We start from the raw sequence: 20,022 nt of genomic DNA on the forward strand, positions 1-20,022 counted from the left end.
TGTTTCATGTTTTTTGTTATGGTATGTCATACACATGGTAAATTGATTACTTAAGTTGATTACTTAAATCATCAACTGCAAGAGCACACAAGAGATACATTTTAGGACCAAACACAAAGTAAATTTGTTACCCAAGTACATATACACTCAGTGGCCACTTTATTAGGCCTACCTGCTTGTTAATGCAAACATCTAATCAATCAATCAAGAGGCAGCGATTCAATGCATAATAACATGCAGACATGGTCAATTGTTCAGACCAGACATCAGAGCAGGGACAAAATGTGATCTAAGTGATTTTGACTGTGGAATGATTGTTGGTGCCAGATGGGGTGGTTTGAGTATCTCAGAAACTACTGATCTCCTGGGATTTTCAGAGAATGGTGCGAGAAGCAGAGAAAAAGCATCCAGTGAACAACAGTTCTGTGGCTGAAAACACCTTGTTAATGGAAGAGGTCAGAGGAGAACGGCCAGACTGGTTCAAACTGACAGGAAGGCAACAGTAACTCAAATAATCACACATTACAACAGTGCTGTGCAGAAGAGAATCTCTGAACACAAAACACTTCAAACTTTGAAGTGGATGGGCCACAGCAGCAGAACATCACAAGCATAATGGTCACTTTATTAGGTACCTAATAAAGTGATCACTGAATATATCATGTGAATTTCAATATGCCATTCTTGTGTTTAGCTCATTTACATCTACTAAATAATGCATGTACTACTAATTGAATTGGCTTGGCTGGGGAGGAGGGAAACCTGTTGCTGTTATATTTGGTCTATGGTAACCACGAGAGAGGAGACTGGTAACTTCATTACAATTTAGATTGAAGGTTCAGTAACAAGAAAAGTGTTGAGGTTTTACAAATGAAATTAATGTATTGACAAAGTTATTCAATAGATTGTTGAGAAATCTCATTCCTATTCAATATTGCGGGTCTAAACAAAATACTTATTACATTTGTAGATTTTCAGTAGTAAATTAACACAAGCCTTTCAGATTAACACTCAGCAGGAGGATGATCTAGTCAGACTGAGCCAGTCTGACTAGAACAGATTATGTATTATAAATCTACAGTACTGAGCAAAATTCTTAGGCACATATAGATAGCCAGGGTGCCTAAGACTTTTGCACAGTACTGTAGTAATTTTATGTATTGCACTGTACAGCTTACGCAAAAAAAACAAATTTCATGACATATGTGAATGATGATAAACCTGATTCTGATATGGCTTTCTATTGTGGACTGAGAGTAGGAAAGGGGCAGGGAGAGGGGAATCAAGGTTGGGAAAAGGGGACGGGAGAGGGGAGAGAGCGGAGAGAGCGGGAAGCACCAAAGACATATCTTGTAATGATCAATAAACCAATTGTTTGGAATTAATTTACCTTGCCTGGTGTCTCAGGGATGGGTGTGGCTGCACCCAGACCTCCCACCACCCCCTTGCCCCAGCACTCCTACTCTGTCACCCATCCTACACCCCTCCTGCGACACTTCAATCTTGTCACTCCCAATATCCTTTGCTCTTGCCAGATTTACAAACTTGCTCTCTGATCCTCATTGACTAATACAGTGCTGTGCAAAAGTTGTGATTATATATTGTACAGGCCAGGATGCCTAAGACTTTTGCACAGTACAGTACAATCACTGGCCACTTTGCCACTTTATTAGATACATAATGCACCTAGTAATCCCAGGAGATCAGCAGTTTTTGAAATAATCAAACCACCTTTTCTGGCATCAACAATCATTCCACAGTCAAAGTCACTTGGATCTCCAAAGAGTAGGGGTTCCCAACTGGGGGTCCATGGACCTCTTGCTTAATGGTATTGGTCCATGGCATAAAAATGGTTGGAAATTCTTGTCATAGAAGCTGCCTGTTGTACTAGGTTTCTCCAGCATTTTGTTTGTGTTATAAACCCTCAATTGGGCTTGGCTTTTCAGAAACACTCCAATTTCCAGTCCTAGTGTAGAATCTAGTCACCTAACCTGATATAGAAGGACCCTATTGGGTGTACCAGGTTCAGGTCAGGTATATTCACGAGCTGGCGTTTTGGACTTGCCACAATTTTACATCCAAGCAAATAATACTTCAAAGTTCAAAATTCAAAGTCAATTTACAATCAAAGTACATATACGTCACCATGTACAACCCTGATACTCACTTTCATGCACTAATGCTCAGTAAGTCCATTAATCATAACAGAAGCAATGAAAGACCCCATCCAACAGAGCGGACAACCAATGTGCAAAAGACAACAACCTGTGGAAGTACAAAAAGAAAAATAATAATAATGAATAAATAAGCAATAAATATTGAGAGCATGAGATGAAGAGTCATTGAAAGGAAGTCCATAGTTTGTAGGAACCATTCAGAGATTTGGCGAGTGAAGTTTACCCCTCTGGTTCAAGAGTCTGATGGTTGGGGGGTATTGATTGTTCCCAAACCTGATGGTGTGGGTCCTGAGGCTCCGGTACCTTCTTCCTGATGGCAGCAGTGGGAAGAGAGCATGACCTGTGTGTTGAGGGTCTCCGTTGATGGATGGTGCTTTCCTGCAACAATGCTCTGTGTAGATATGGTCAATGGTGAGGAGGGCTTTGCCCATAATGGACTGTGTCATAACCACTACTTCTTGTAGGATTTTCCATTCAAGGGCACTGGTGTTTCTACACTGGGATATAATGCAGCCAGTCAATATGTTCTCTACCCCACATCTATAGAAGTTTCTCAAAGTTTCAAATGCCAGGCCAAATCTTCACAGACTTCTGAGGAAATAGAAGTGCTGCCGTGCTTTCTTTGTAATTGCACTTATGTGCTGGGCCCAGGACAGATCCTCTGAAATGATAATACAGAACAATTTAAAGCTGATGACCCTGTCCACCTCTGATCCCCTGATGAGGACTGGCTTATGGACATCCGGTTTCTTCTGCCTGAAGTCAACAATCAGCCCCTTGGTTTTGCTGACGTTGAGTAAGAGATTGTTGGGGCACCACTCAGCTAGAATTTCAATCTCTTTCCTAAATGTTGATTCGTCACCACCTTTGATTCAGCCAATGCCAGTGGTGTCATCAGCAAACTTAAATATGGCCTTGGAGCTGTGCTTAGACACAAAGTCATACGTGTAAAGCGAGCAGAGCAGGAAGCAATGCACACAGCCTTGTGGTGCACCCGTGCTGATGGAGATTGTGGAGGGGATGCTATTGCTAATCCGAACTGACTGGGGTCTGCAAGTTAGGAAACCGAGGATCAAGTTGCACGAGGAGGTCCAAGTCTTCCTTGCAGCAGATGGCAGCACTGAGCAAACTTTGCAATCATTTGAATCACTTTTTTTCTTTAAAATGAAATATAATTCTGTCACAATTGATGCTTGGGTTTGACTCTTGGCAGAAAAGAACGTTAAAGAAAAAAAACTAGCTTCATTTCTCACACCTGCTTTGAAACCTATAGTGAAACGCATCATTTTACTTCAACGACCAGCACAGTCCGAGGATGTGCTGGGGGCAGCCCACAAGTATCACCACACTTCCAGCACCAACATCGCATGCCCACAACTAACTAATCCTAACCTTTAAGCCTTTGGAATATAGGACGAAACCCGTGGTCATGAGGAGAGCGCACAGGGAACCTATCCGTGATTGCTGGCACTGTAAAGTGATTGCACTAACCACTATGCTACTGTGCACTGCACAGTTAACCAAGGTTTCTTAAAACAAAAATTCCCCATGGAAAATGGACTAGAATTCTTTTTTGAAAAGCAATTAAGATGGCCTTATTTTTCATTATTCCTGTTGATTACAAATGAGAAATTGGATATGTCAACAGAATCCACCTTAAGCCATTGGATACATGTTATGTAGCTACTTTTAAAATGAGGCATACTTCATGCAAGACACTGTTTCCCTTGAATATTAAAATAAATTACAACGGTCCTGCAGTTCTCTTAACAACAGGGTTCAAATTGCACAATAGTTGTTAGCATTTATAAGACCATAAGACATAGGAGGAAATTAGGCCATTCAGCCCATCGAGTTTTCTCTGGTGTTCCTTCATGGCTGGTTTATTATCCCTCTCAACCCCATTCGCCAACCTTCTGCCTGTAAACCTGTAAACCTATTAACTTCTGCTTTAAATATACATACAGACTTGGCCTCCACAGCCATCAGTAGCAATGAATTCCACAGATTCACCATCCTCTGGCTAAAGAAATTCCTCTTCATCTCTGTTCTAGACGAGTGGCCTTCTATTCTGAGGCTATGCCCTCTGCTCCTAGACTCCCCTACTAAAGGGAACATCCTATCCACATCTACTTTATCTAGGCCTTTCAATATTCGATAGGTTACAATGAGATTTCCACCCCCCCCCATTCTTATAAACTCCAATGAGTACAGGCCCAGAACCATCAAAAGCTGCTCATAAGTGAACCCTTTCTTTAACTCTTGTAAACCTCCTCTGGACCCTTTCCGTATCGACCTGCGATTTATAACAGCAGATCACAGTTTGATAACACTGTGGAAGGTATGCCTACAAACAAATCCAAAATGCAGACATTGCTGCTTAGAACAATCATCCTGTTAAATGCATTTCTATTTTATATTGATTTTTCCTGTTTAGATATTGGCAAAACGCATATATTTGCAACCAATGTAGTCAGCCTGGCAGCAATGACTGTGTTTTAATTAAACACAACTGCAAAATGATATACTGAAAAATATGTAGTCCCCACCCTTGAGTTAAGAACAATTAACTTGTTATAGTCCATCCATCAGATCATAGAACATTACAGCACAGCACAAGTCCCTTCGGCCTACATTGTTGTGTCGACTTTCTGACCTACCCCAAGATCAATCTAACCCTTCCATGTTACATAGCTATCACTATGATTGGATCTCCCCAGTTCTCATGAGGAATAGAACCTAGAATGCTACAGCATTAAGACACACCTTTCAGCCCACAATTATGTGCCAGCCTTTTAACAGACCCTATGATCAATCTAACCTGTCCCTCCTACAGTACATAAAATATCACTATGATTGGATCTCCCCAATTCTCATGAGGAATAGAACATAGAACATTACTGCATTAAAAACAGGCCTTTCGGCCCACAATTTTATGCCAACCTTTTAATTAAAATGTTGGCACCTTTCCTCCTACACAATCCCCTTTGCTTCTATCATATGTGTACCTATCTAAGAGTTTCTTGAATACCCTTAATATATCTGCCTCTACCACCACCCCTGACATGGCATTCCATGCACCCACCACTCTCTGTGTAAAGAACTTACCTCTGAAACCTTTAAGATTTAGGAATATCCCCTGCTTTACACACACAGGCAGGGTAGCCAAATCCTGCACCATGCTTTTAGAGTCTTTGTTCCTCTTGTGAAATTGGCTTGCAAATAGTATCTACAGTCATGAGGTTTAGATTCACTTGAAGGCAACTGTCTCAAAGTTTAAGAGCAGAATTGGTGAACCAGTCATCTGGTCCTGCCTGTGTTTGCTGCAGGGGATGACAGAAGGGCCATTACCTTTAATGAGTTTGATTGAAAGGTAAGTGGATAAGAATTGGCTGACACTGCCCTGTACTTAAACAGGTCCAATTTCACAGCTCCTGGCTACCAGAGGAACTACAGAGCACATATGCTGGATGTGACCTGTGCTGGCTCATTAGAAAGAAAGCCGTGAGTTTCTGTGGTGACTTTCATGTCTACGGATTTCCCAGACAATGAAATAATTTTACAAAGAGTAGTTGCTCTGGTAATGTGATAAGGAACCAGAAAATTGCAGGGCCCATCGGAATGAAGAGACTAGTCGGAGGTATTTTTCCTTCAAACTATATTTTTATTTAGAGTAACAGGCCCTTCTGGCCCACATGCCTTTGCTATCCAGTTACACCCAGGTGACCAATTCACTCACAGAGCACTCAGAGGAAACCCATGCTGTCACAGGGATCTTCCCGCCATTGAGGACATCCTCAAAAGGCAGTGTCTAGTAAAGAAAGCATCAATCACTAAGGAAACTCACCGTTTAGGATCTGCCTTCTTCTCATTACTACCATCAGGGAGGAGCTACAGGAGCCTGGAGATGCACACTCAAAATTTTAAGAACAGCTTCTTCTTTTCCTCCACCATCAGGTTTCTGAATGGCCCATGAACACTACCTCACTATTTTGCTCTCTTCTAGCACTATTTACTTCTGACTATAACTTATAATATTCTTTTTATGTATTACACTGTTGCTAAACAACAAATTTCATGACATACTGTATGTCAGTGACAGTAAACCTGATACTGTACATGCAACAAGCTACCAGAGGGGGCAGTAGAATTGAGCACAATTACAAGGTTTAAAAGATACTTATTTTATTGAGATGCAGCGTGGAATAAGCCCTTCCAGCCCTTTGAGCCATGCCTCCCCAGGAACCTTATTTAACCTTAGCCTAATCATAGGGCAATTTATGATAACCAATTAACCTACCAACTGGTACATCTTTGGAATGTGGGAGGAAACCCACAAGGTCACACAGAGGGTGCTTCCTTTGCTGAGAACCAGGGAATAACAGTCACAGAGTTCGAGACAAGCCAATTAAAGTTCAAAGTTAAGAAATAAATGTACTCTTAAAGAATGCATGGTGATGTAATAGGCCTCCATCTGTCAGGGTCAACAATGCATATTGTGTGCCAGCTCTCTAGATACACAGGCCAGGGCAGTACAATATGGAGAGCAAGTTGCTGGCCATGTAGCATGCCCCCCTCCCCATGCATCTGATGAACCCAAAGGAACGGCAGAGGCCGATAATACAGTTTGGCATCAGCAATGTCACAGAAGTTGTCAGTCTGCATTGAACCAATCGTAAGATTGCCTTAAGGACTCCAACTCCAAATCTTCCCATCGCGATTTACTCCCAAAGCCTTCCCCATGAGTGGGTATAGCCACAAAGTGGCGGAAATTTGGAACCACAGTTTTCCTTCTCCTTGATGAACTTTCAACCATGTCTGATGAGTCCCGTCTGCCCAAAACGACTGGTTTTAAGGTGCCAGTAACCCATCTTAGTAGCTATGCCACAAGTGAAGGCCAGGAGTTGGACTTGGTAGCCAGAGACTATTTGAAGTGTATGTCATTGGGAGCATTTAATAGGTAGTGAGAGCTTATCCCATTACCATCCCTGATAAAACTATTTCAATGAACCAATCAAAGTATGTGTATGTCACCATATATTACCTTAAAATTTGTTTTCTTTCAGACATCTACAGGAAAATAAAGAAATGCAATGGAATCAATGAAAACTATACACAAACACATAGACTGATGAACAACCAATGTACAAAAGAAGACAAGTCAGGCAAATGATAAGAAAAGTAAATAAATAATGCTGAGCTGTAGAGTCTTTGAAAATGAATCTATTGGCTGTGGAGTCAGCTCAGTGTTGAGCTGAGTGATGTTGTCCACGCTGGTTTGGGAGCCTGATGGTTGTAGGATAATAATTGTTCCTGAATCTGGTGGTATGAAGGAGATGAGATAAATTTCATCAAGTCTTGGAATTTCTCTAGCCCAGTGGGCTGAGGAGACTTTGGGACTGACTGTACTCAAAACAGTGATCAATTAATGGGTCCTTGTCCATTCGTCCCTCCCCAATAATCTCCTTCCTGGCACTTATCCCACAAGTGGTATCTGCCCATTCACCTCCTCCCTCACCTTCACTGGGGGCTGCAAACAGTCGTTCCAGGTGAGATCGCACCTCACCTGCAAACCTTTTGGGATCGTCCGCTGTATCTGGTGCTCCCAGTGCAGCTTCCTCTACATTGGTTAGACCCAACGTAAATTGTCGAGCACCTTTGCTCCATCCACAGAAAGCAGGATTTCCCAGTGGCCACCCATTTTAATTCCAATTCCAAATCCCATTCTGACATGTCAGTCCATGGGCTGCTCTACTGTTGTGATGAGGCCATTCTCAGGTTGTGGGAGCAACACTTCACATTCCATTTGGGTAACCTCCAACCTGATGCATAAACATCAATTTCTCTAACTTCCAGTAATTTTTCTCCCTCCACCTTCCCTCTTTGTCCATCCCCTTGTCTTCTATCCTCCTCACTTGCCTTTCCCCTCTCCTGGTGCCCCTACTCTTTCCCTCTCTTTCTCCTCCAGCCCTTTGTATCTTCTACCTATCACCTCCCTGCTAATTACTTCCTCCCCCACCCACCTGGCTTCACCTATCATCTGCCAGCTTTTACTCCCTTCCCTCCCCCCACCTTCTTACTGAGTCATCTTCCCCCTTCCTTTCCAGTCCTGGTAAGGACCTTGGCTCAAATAGTCACCTGTTCATTCATTTCCACAGATGCTGCCTGACCTGCTGAGTTCCTCCAGTATTTTGTGTGAACACGAGGAGATCTGCAGATACTGGAAATTCAAGCATCTGCTGGTGGAACGCAGCAGGCCAGGCAGCATCTCTAGGAAGAAGCACTGTTGACGTTTCGGGTCGAGACCCTTTGTCAGGACTAACTGAATGTAGTCCAGTTAGTCCTGACGAAGGGTCTCAGCCAGAAACGTCGACAGTGCTTCTTCCTAGAGTATTTTGTGTGAGTTGCCTTGGATTTTCAGTATCTGCAGAGTCTCTTGTGTAGGTGATAGGCAAAGCCAGAGGTGGGTGGGGGTGGCGGAGGGGGGAAGTGAAGTGAGAAGCTGGGAATCTATAGGTGGAAAAAGTGAAGGCCTGAAGAAGAAGGAATCTGATAAGTGAGGAGGGTGGACCAGTGGAGTTCTGGATTTCCAGCATATGCTAAATGTCTGGTATTTATGAAGTGTTTTGTTGTGATGCTTATAATCAGCACCCTCACATTTAAACCACCTAAAAGTCAAAGTAAACTAATTATCAGCATATTTGAACTTGTATGTGTCATTTTGAGATTCATCTTCTTACTAGAAAATAAATAAATATAATAGAACTTACAAAAATCTATACATGCAAATAAAAATAAGTACTAAGAATGTGGGATTGTAAGGAGTCCCTGAACTGAAATGTCTTCCACAAGAGCGGGCAGGGCGAGGCTGCAGCAGAAGGAACATTTCGCGGATTCACTTCAGCGATACACAGACGAGGTGGGCCGAGTGGCCTGCTGGACAGCTCTAACAAGTCCAGCCGGAAAAGGGGGGGGGGAAGCTGGCGAATCTGATGCATACACTGGGCGTTCGGTAGGTGGCAGTCAACTAAAGCCCAGGGGCTTAATAACAAAACTTGCACCAGAGACCAGTGTCATTGTTTATAGCGTCGGCCTCAATGCTCTCAGTACGTGCGAGTTAGTCTTATAGAACAGATGAACTTACTTTAAATCTTTTTTTTTGAGTATATATTTGGAAGGACAGAAGACTGGTTTCTACGGATTGGTTTGATTCTACTTGTCTGGAAGTGGAAGTTTCAAGGAAATTTAAACGAATTGTGCTTCGGTACGACGCCAGCGATGGGAATTTAACTCCGGGTTTTGGTGGGCGCAGTACAGGCGCACAGACTCGCCCCCGGCGCCAGTGCAGACACAACCAAAGTTTAACTCGTCCGGACGCACGGAGGCAATAATTTGCCCCGAGTGCAATTCGCCAGAGGTAGCGAGAGATCAGAGCCGCGGGGATGGCAAAGGATCACTTGAAACCACGCCTGTGCCATATGATAAAAGAGGAAAGCGGTTATGGTTTTCACCTGCACGGGGAGAGGGGGAAACCCGGACAGTACATCCGCAAAGTGGAGCCTGGCTCTCCGGCAGAGGCTGCGGGTCTGTCTGCTGGAGACCGGGTCATTGAAGTTAACGGGCACAATGTGGAGAAGGAAACTCACCATCAGGTAATACAGCCACGTCTCTTCGGTCATAAAGTTTGGTGTATTGGATGGGAAAGAGCGAGAGAAAGAGGAGGTGACAGGCGATTGATAGAGAAATGGAGGGGTAGAGAAAAAAAAACGGAAAGAGGAATGGAAACAGGGAGAGAAAGCGGGGATCGAAAGTGTAGGCATAAGTCTTGAATAATCGATTCTCTCTCCCTGTGAACTCAATACAGCTTAATGCAAATCAGATGTGTGTAAGGCTATCAGTGTCTTAAACCCTAGCAGCTATTAACTTTACTGTTGCTCAATAACAACAAGACGTTTGTTTAGGTACAGAGATAGGAAGGGTTTATGGGGAGGAATATGGGCAAATAAATCTAGTTTAACGGGCTTTTACCCTCTTCCGTTCCAGCCCTGATGAAGGGTCTCGCCTGAAGCAACTCTTCAGTCGCCTTCATAGATGCTGCCCGGCCTGCTGGGTTCGCTCAGCATTTTGTGTGTGGCTCGCTCAAGATTTCCAACATCTGTTGAATCCCTTGTGTCTCAATTTGGCCTGTTTGCACACTGTATTGCTTAGTAACAGACATGCATTGCTGTAGCCTCTTTCCCATCCTTACAGGGTTCCAGATGTACAGGGCGGGCTATTGCATTGTGGTCAGTAATCTAACGCTGATCAGAGGGTCAGTCTGTGTTATGTATGGTGCTTCACAGAAACATTTTATGGAGCTTCTAAGCTCTGTGCACCACAACATGCAAGATTTTCTGGTGACCACCCATGTCAAGTTGACTTCCCATTCCCATTCTGACATATAGGTCCATGCCTCCTCTACTGCCACAATGAGGCCACTCTCAGGTTGGAGGAGCAACACCTCATATTCCACACGGACCACCTCCAACCTGACAGCATTAACATCAATTTCTTCAGCCTCTGGTATTTTCTCTTCCCCCACTCCCTTTTTCTTCCTTTCCACATTCTGGTTGCCTTCCCACCTCTCCTCTCTTCCTGCTTGCCTGCCCAAGAGGATAACTTCCCTCTGGCTACCCTCCTTCCCTTTCTGTTCACTGTCAAATTCCTTCAGACCTTTACATTTTCCACCTATCACTTCCCAGTTTCCTACTTCGTCCTCCCTCCCCCACCCACACCTACCTATCTTCCCTCTCACCTGGCTTCACCTGGCCCTTGCCCTCTTATACTCCTTAACTATCCCTCCTTATACTGGCTTCTGGCCCTTCCCTTTTTGTTCTTGATGAAGAGTCTCTGCCTAAAACATCACATTGACATTTTATTACCCCCCCCCCAATAGATCCTGCCTGACCTGCTGAGTTCCTCCAGCATTTTTTCTGTGTGGTACTCAGGATTTCCAGCATCTGCGGAATCTCTTGTGTTTATCAATAGTGGTTTATTGCAGTAGGGTTTTGAGTACAGCTGTAGGAGGTCTTGGGGCACATCCTGTAGAGTGTTGGTGAGATCCATGTGGAGCAGTTTGGTTTCTGTTCCGACAGTGAATACGATCATCCCTCAGCTTCCCTTGCTCCAGGGAAAAATAAACCCCAGTCTTTCCAGTCTCTCCGTAGAGTTCAAGCCTTCCCAGTCCCAGTAATTTTCTGGCAAAACTTGAGCAAAAGTTCATTGCTGATAACAACTTTTGTCTTCAAAATGATCCTTTATTAACCTAGGAGATTTAGCCGAAGAAAATTGCCATTCCAATGTAATCTTATTACTGCCCTTTAAACAGAATGTCACTATTTTTAAATCTGGATGTGAACCCAGAGTGTGATTTAGAAAGATACAAGAGAAGGATTAGTATCGCTCACAAAATGCTGGAGGAACGCAGCAGGCCAGGCAGCGTCATATGGAGAGGATTAATGCGTTGACAGCTTGCTCTTAGACCCTTTTGAGTCCCGGTGAAGGGTCTCAGCTTGAACCTGGGAAACTTCTTCACTCAGAGGGTCATGGAAGTGTGGAACGAGCTGCCAGGCCAAGTTCTGCATGTGAGCTCGATTTCAATATTTAAGAGAAGTTTGGATACATGGATGGTAGGGGTCTGGAGGGCTATGGTCCAGGTGCAGGTCGATGGGAGTAGGCATTTTAAATTGTCCAGCATGGACTATATGGGCTGAAAGGCCTGTTTCTGTGCTGTACTTTCCTATGACTCTATGCCTCTAAATCAAATGAAGTATTTTGACTATATATTAGAATTAAATTCCTCCATGTCAAAAATACTCTGTAGTCGTATCATGAGTCCCAAATGATCAAGACATCTTTCTCCATACTAAGTTTATCGCAATGCAGTAAGATTTCTCTTGGAATTGATGCAATTTTTGGATTCGTACTGTGAAATGTATTGAAATACAGTGTACTGCAGTAAATCCCTAGGACTGGTGTTTCTTAGTACATTTTAGTTTCGTTCATAGGACTGCCCAGTTGTCTGAACTTTTAGCCCTGTCATCAGGGCTTTTAACATGCTGTGATTTAGTGTAGAGGTGGTTGAGTAGGTAGGATTAGGATTGTCTTTATATTCAATCATATTTTCTTAAAACAAAATGTGTTCTACAATAACATAGTGGGCTGTCTGCTGAAAAGAGTCTTTGGGAGGTTTGGTGAATTAGAGCATGAGATGCTTTGTCGTGTGATTCCCATATACAAGGATTCTCTCAAGATATTTTTCAATTCCATTTTATTTAAACTTTTAACCACATGAAAGTACAATAGCATAAATAACCTACAGATTGCTTGCTGATGTTAGAAAGGCACTTCTGGGCCCACATGTTCAGATACATTTATTTATCAAAGTTTCAAAATATATTTATTATCAAAGTATGTATGCAGTATACAGCCCTGAGATTTGTCTTCCCACAGACAGCCAGGAAGCAAAGAAATACCATGGAACCTGTTCAAAGAAAATATCAAATGCCCAGCATGCAAAAAAAAGAACAAACTGTGTGAACAGGGAAAAAAATTAAGACTTTATCCACTGAGGCTAGGGGAGAAAAAAAACAAGAGGACACGGGTTAAGGGTGAAGGGGGAAAAATTTAAAGGGAACATTTTTGTGGGAGTGTGGAATGAGCTGCCAGATGAAGTGGTAAATGCGGGCTCACTTTTAACATTTAAGAAAAACTTGGACAGGTACATGGATGAGAGGTGTCTGGAGGGATATGGGCCAGGTGCAGGTCAGTGACACTAGGCAGAAAAATCGTTCGGCACAGCCAAGAAGGCCTGTTTCTGTGCTGTAATGTTCTATGGAATAACACACAGAATATTAACCATCAACCTGCTGCGTCCTTGAAACAGTCTAGCAATGTTTAGCTTAGTTCAGTTCAATTTAGTGTTGTTCATTGACTGCAGGCCACAGAGCCAGTACTCCCTGATCAATATCGCACTAAATAATAATAAAGGAGTATCACATGTACGTTGCAAATTACGGTAAAATACATGCATTAATGACCAAAGCACCCTAAGGATGAGCTGAGGGCAGCATGCAACTGCTGCCACACATTCCAGCACCAACTTAGCATGTCCGTAGTGCTTGCCAGACCAACACAGAACACAACAAGCAAAAGAACAACATCAAAATAAGCCCCATTCCTTCCTCCCACCCACCCACGTACACTCTTACATAGTTCTCCAACCCTGGGACCTGCTGCTTTGGGCCTCCAGCTGACTCCCGAAAGGTTAACATCCAGGTTGAATCAGTGGTATGGAAGGCAAATGCAGTGTTAGAATTCATTTTGAGAAGACTAGAATATTAGAGCAAGGCTGTGATGCGGAGGCTTTTTAGGCATTAGTCAGACTGCGGTCGGCGTACTGTGAGCAGTTTTGGGCCCATTATTTAAAAGATGTGCTGGTATTGGAGAGCTGTTCAGAGGAGGTTTGCCAGAATGATCCCAGGAATGAAAGAGTTAACATATTAGGTGCATTTGATGAATCTGGATCTGTACTCGCTAGAGGGGCAATCTCATTGAATTATTGAAAGGCCTTGATGGAGTGGAGATGGAGAGGATGTTGCGTACAGTGGGAGAGTCGAGCCTCAGAATAGAGGAGTGCCCATTTACAGCAGAGATGAGGCGGGATTTCTTCACCCAGAGTATGGTGAATCTGTAGCATTCATTGCCACAGATGCTGTGGAGGCCAGGACATTTAAAGCAGAGGTTGATAGGTTCTTGATTAGTCAGGGCATCAAAGGTTATGGTGGTGGGATTAGGCAGGTGAATGGGGTTGAGAGGAATAATCAGCCATGATGGAATGGCAGAGCAGACTCAATAGGCAGAAGTGCCTAATTCTGCTCCTATGTCTTATGGAGAGCCTACTGACTACCTGCCAATGTTAAAAGGATCTTTCTGGACCCAAGTGTTCAGATTCAGATTCATTTAATTATCACATACTTAGAAATGCATTGTTTATGTTAACAACCCACACAATGTAACAGTACGATGGGGCAGCCCGCAAATGCCATCACACATTCCAGTGCCAATGTGCTGTAGCTTGTCTACCATGCTCAGCAGAGTAACACAGAGCAACCGCAACAACCTCAGATCTCAAATCACATCCACACCCTCCAACCTGAGGACAGGCTGCTCTTGGCCTCCAGTAGACTCACAGAGACCGCAGGGTTCTGCAGGTTTATAACTAGAAACTGTTGCAGTTCTATTGGTACCAACCTCTGAGTCTGGGTGATACAGTTGGTCAGTGTCACTAAGTCACTATGTGAGAAGAAGCATTGGTTATAGGTGCAACAATCCTAATCTTGATTCTGTTTAATCTGCTGACTACTTCCCTCCCATTTTGAGAGTCAATAATTCTTCTCCATTAGCCTGTTGGAATGTTCAGTTCTGGTCTCATCATTATGGGAACAATATGGCTGCCTTAGAGATGGTGCAGAGGAGATTTACCAGGATGCTGCCTGTATTAGAGAGCACTTCTAATGATGAAAATTTGACTGAACTAGGGATTTTTCCTTTGGAGTGAAGGATGATGAGAGGTAACTTGATAGCGGTAAACAAGATGATAAAAGGAATAGACTGAGTGGATAGCCAGATAAATTTTTCCCAGGGCGGAAGTTATTAATACCAGGAGATGTAATTTTAAGATGATTGGAGGAAAGTACAGGGGAGATGTCAGAGGTAGTTTTTATTTTACAGAGTGGTGAGTGTCTCAAACACTGTACCGGGGTGATGGTACAAGCATATATATTAGGGGCATTTAAGAACTCTTCCATAGGCACGTGGATGATTGAAAAATTGAGCGCAAATATAGGAATAAAGGGATAGTTTGATCTTAGAGTAGGTTAAAAAGTTGGCACAGCATCATGGGCCAAAGGGCCTGTACTGTGCTCTAGTGTTCTGTGTTCTATTACTCAGGAGAATTGGGAAGAGCTGATCACAGTGATGACCCACACCTCTGAAATAATTCTGTACGTTCACCCAAGAGATTCAATGTCTTCAAAAACTTATTGTCTCACATGCCGTGCAGTGATCCGTCATTACTGCTGCTCTAGTTGTCCATTCTAGTCCTGGTGGCGATGAACCTTCCAGTTCTGGAACCTTCTGCCGTGCCTTGTCACAGCTAATATTGAGCGTTTATTGCATTCACCTTCACCAGGTCGTGCAGCGGATCAAAGCGATGGAGCACGAGACGCGGCTGCTGGTGGTGGACAAGGAGACGGATGAGTATTTGCGCAGTCAGCAACTTGCTGGTACAGGGGGCTACGACCAGAATCTCGCTCCAGAAAACTCCAAGGACAACGGGCAGGTGTGGAAGCTGCAAGAAGTGATAAGCTGTGGAGAGCCCACTAGGTTATCCAACAGGTCCATCGATGGAAACAAGAAGGTAGGGCATTCACTGAAAAATCACTGTGATACTGTGTAATTATGGTTATTGTGTTTATCAATACCCTGGTGATGTTGAACCTCTGGTTGGCTTTGGGATATATTTAAAGAAATTTTTCATTATTAAATGCTCATGCTGTAAATGTGATGTCAAAAACCCAAGGACTAACGAAACAAGTGTTATTGTACTGTATTGATGCAATGAATGCTGGGTAGAAAGGGGTGCCCTGGTAACGTGGTGACACGATTGCAACTTGGGGCACTCCAGAGCTTTGAGTTCAATCCTGGCTCCCTCTATAAGAAGTTTGTGTGTTCTCCCTGTGACCATTCGGGTTTACAGTTTTCTTCTACGATCCAAAGACTTTGTTTGTAGGGTTAATTGATAATTGTACATTGGCTAGGGTTAAAGGGGTGGGTTGCTGAGCAATGTGGCTCCCTGGGGTAGGAGGGCCGGTCCAGCACTCTGTCCCTATATAAATAAATTGCAGCTATCAAAGTGAATGGTTTGCATTGTGTAGTCAAAGTAAAATGGGGCAATTTTCATGACTGTGATCTAAGTTGCTGGAGAGACACTGATGCTGGCGATATAAAGGTCTTTAATCATCACGCTAAGCAGTCATTCTCAAGAAGACACTCTTGGTAGAGGCTCACAAACCCAAATGTACATCACATTTTAAAACCAGAAGACCCAATGCAATTTCAGTAATTACAGTGACATCATTTACTTCCAATATTTTGGGTTGATAATGCTTCCTATGAATTACACATTGACAGAGGGAGACTTCTTTGTGTGTTGCTGAGACAAAGTAATTCATGGAGATAGGCTAAATGTTTCTGGGGACAGAGATCCCAGATACCCAACATGAATGTTGTTGAGGCTGACTGAATACACAAATATTCCAAGTATTATCATTCCTAGTATATATTGTTTATTACTTTTTAATTTTATGCATGATTTGTCTTTTGTACATTGGTTGTCAGTCTTTGTTATTTATAGTTGTTCATAAAGTTGATTGTAGTTCTGTATTTTCCTGTAAATGCCTGCAAGAAAATGAATCTCAGTGTTGTATATGGTGACATATATGTACTTTGATAATAAATTTACTTTGAATTTTGACCTATATACCTGCCCATGCTTGATTGCTAAATAAGAAAATCAGACTGGTCTGCAAGCTTCCTTGAACTCATTCACAATGGTGCAAATCACTTAGCTTTGATGCAGGCCTCTCAATTCTGCCCCTTCTCCTGCTGATCACTAAAGGAAGTAATCCTGTATGTTAGGGTGGATTCCCTTAATGGAGAGCAGCTGGTGAACAGGGAGTCAGTTTCACCAATGAGTTCTTGGTTAAGTTGCTATTTGTCTGGAACCTCCCCCTTGACCTTATCATCATGGGTGACCAGTCCAGGAGCTAAGCACAGGCAGCTACGCTTCTGACAACATTGCTCTCAGGATCTTAGCAGCTCACAAGCCCCGCCACTGCGGCAAGGTGATGATGCACAGAGAAGCTAAGGGTGAAAAGTGAAAAGTGGAACGTGAGAGGGATTTCCTTCACTCAGAGGGTGGAATGAGCTGCCAGTGGAAATGGTGGACGTGGGTTCTATCTCAACATTTAAGAGAAGCTTGGATGAGTTAATGGAAGAGAGGGGTTAGAAGGGTTACAGTCCAGCTGCGGGTTGGTGGGACTAGGCAGAATAATAATTTGGCATGGACTAGAAAGGCCTCAGAAGTAATTTCTCCAAATATAGAGCAAGTTGGAGTGAAAAGGGCAGTCTTATCAGGGAGAGCATCTATGCAACGAGAGAAATGCATGTACTATATAATTAATCCTTGCTTTTGTAAAATCGATGCCCAGAGTCAATAATCCACCGGTGTACTTCCTTGGTGATATAATGTGAGCTCCTTTCACTGATTTGTAGCTCTAGGTGACTGAGGTATGTTCAGAACAACAGTGACCTTGAGTTGCAGGTGTCATGTGGCACAAGTGCAAGAATTTGTTAAGTTTGTGCCATGTTGACAGCCAGACAAGCCTAGAGAGCAGTGAGGTGTGTGCCTACATGTACCTGTCTCTTGTACGGATACCATGATATCTACCTTCAGGAACCCGGGTGGGTGTGCAACCACTGTTGGTGCCATCCATGGCCGTACTGTTTATAATATAAAGGGTGAACTTGAAGATGTCCTTATCTTATGAAATTTATACTTCAATTGAGAAAAATAGGGTGTGCCCCCATGATGGATACATAATTGACACAAGCTGTTTTACCAGATTTTCAATGGACATGGAAAGTGGGTGAGGGATCTGGTATAATAGATAAGAAGCTTTGGCAAGGAAGGATAAGTTACAAACCAGACATGACTTGCACATCCCCCTACTTTTGGCATTGCCCCTTTTGAAACGGAACATCTTGTGTTTTAAGACCGTAACACTCAGGAGTAGAATTAAGCCATTGAGCCTATCAAATCTGCTATGCCATAAATCATGACTGATTTATTATCCCTCTCAACCCCATTCTCTTGCCTTCAACCCTGTTCCTTTTGACATTCTTATTAATAAAGAACCTATCAACTTCTGTTTGAAATGTATCCTTTGATTTGGCCTCCAAAGCAGTCCGTGATAATAAATTTCACAGGTTCACCACTCCTTGCCTGTAGAAATTTCTCCTCATGTCAGTTCTAAAGGGATGTCCTTGTATCCTGAGTCTGTGCCCTTTGGTCTAAGACTTCCCCTCCCCACACTATATGAAATATCCTCTTCACATCCATTCTGTCTAGGTGTTTCAATAACGAATAGGTTTCAGTGAGACCCCGCCCCCCACCCCCATTGTTCTAAACTCCACCAAGTACAGACCCAGAGTCATCAAACGCTCTTCGTACGTTAACATAACACTTTCAGTCTTGGAATCATTCTCGTGAACTTCTTCTGGACCCTCTCCAATGCCAGCACGTCCTTTCCTAGATAAGCAGCCATAATCTTCTGTTTTTCATTTATGAATGTTGGAACTGGACTTCATATTTTAATTACATTTTTATCATGACATACAGTGAAGTAAGAATCACATTCTCTGGCACATTCACAAGACTGGAATTTAAAGATTCTAAGTGCTTTCAAGTTCCTTCAGCCTTAACCCCACAAAGTCTGGCTCAGTAGAAAAATGGAGGGCTTTGTAGGAGGGGAAGGGTTAGATTGAACTTGGAATAGGTTAGAAAATTGGCACACTATCGTGGACTGAAGGGTCAGCTCTGTCCTGTAATATTCTATGTTCAATCACCCTGGAAGTTAATTGCATTAATTGTTAATTTTCATCTGCCCAAGGACCAGTCTCTGGAATTCACCAATTCTACATTCTACCTTTCTTCGTTAAGATAGAGCCAACATTTTGGGCTTCCACTCTTTCCTAGAACTCCCTGATCTTTTAGATAAAAACATGGATGTAGAGGGATATAGATCATGTACAGGCAGGAGAGTTTTAGTTTAGTTTGGCCTAATGTATGGCAGGGATATTATGGGCCGAAGGGTTTGTAGCTGTGTTATCCTGTACTACTTTCTATGTAACCAGCTCTCTACTGTGGATGGCACAGAGGGATAGCGGGTAATGTGGCACTATTACAGCTTTGGGCACCAGAGTTCAAGAGTTTAATCCAGGCGTCCTCTGTAAGGAGTCTACACATCCTCCCCGTGGAGTGCATTAGTTTTCCCCTCTGTGCTCCGGTTTCCTTCCACAGTCCAAAGGTGACCCAGGTAGGTTAATTGGTCATTGTAAATTGCCCCGTGATTAATTTGGGGTGAAATCAGGGTTGTTGGGGGTTATGGGGTGGGGGGGAAGGCCATGGCTCGAAGCCCCTACTCTGCGCTGTATCAGTAACTAAAGGGTTAACTGTTTCTGCCCAGCTCTGAACATTTTCAGCTATTTTATTTAATATTCAAGTGTCAGCTGTTTTTTTTCCCCCCTCCATGTTCATTCTTTACCCAAGTTATTGAAGGTAAATAATAGCTTCATTAGTCACATATATACCGAAACATTAATTGAGAAGCGTTGCTTAGCATCTACGGCTGAAACGGTCAACGGGGCAGCCCACAATTGTCACCATGCTTCCAGCGCAAACGCAGAATATCCACAACTCCCTAAGCCTAAACGTGTGTCTTTGGAATGTAGGAGGAAACCAGAGCATCCAGAGGAAAGCCAAGTAATCTTGAGGAGAACGTACAAACTCCTTACAGACCGTGCCAGGAGTCAAACCTCAGTCCGTGATTACTGACACTGTGGAGATTGCACGAACCTGCGCCAGCAAGCATCTGTTCTAAAATTAGTCAGTGACCGATATTAAGGGTGCCGTCCCCTGTCCTGGGATAATAAGTATCGGCTTAAAAATTCACAGCGTGCAAAT

General features: G+C 43.2%; 1 protein-coding gene across 2 annotated transcripts in view; it reads left to right on the plus strand.

Moving 5' to 3' along the window:
* The first annotated feature begins 9,255 nt into the window (after window positions 1-9,255).
* LOC132399089 (Na(+)/H(+) exchange regulatory cofactor NHE-RF2) overlaps window positions 9,256-20,022 on the plus strand; it is a 163,136-nt gene continuing 152,369 nt past the window's right edge. For both annotated transcript variants that reach the window (XM_059979044.1, XM_059979045.1), the window contains exons 1-2: window positions 9,256-9,829; window positions 15,409-15,636. In XM_059979044.1, coding sequence (XP_059835027.1) covers window positions 9,620-9,829; window positions 15,409-15,636 — 438 coding nt within the window. In that variant the 5' untranslated portion in view covers window positions 9,256-9,619. The remainder of the gene's footprint in view (window positions 9,830-15,408; window positions 15,637-20,022) is intronic.

The sequence above is a fragment of the Hypanus sabinus genome, chromosome 9 (assembly GCF_030144855.1).
Source record: "Hypanus sabinus isolate sHypSab1 chromosome 9, sHypSab1.hap1, whole genome shotgun sequence".
NCBI lineage: Eukaryota > Metazoa > Chordata > Chondrichthyes > Myliobatiformes > Dasyatidae > Hypanus > Hypanus sabinus.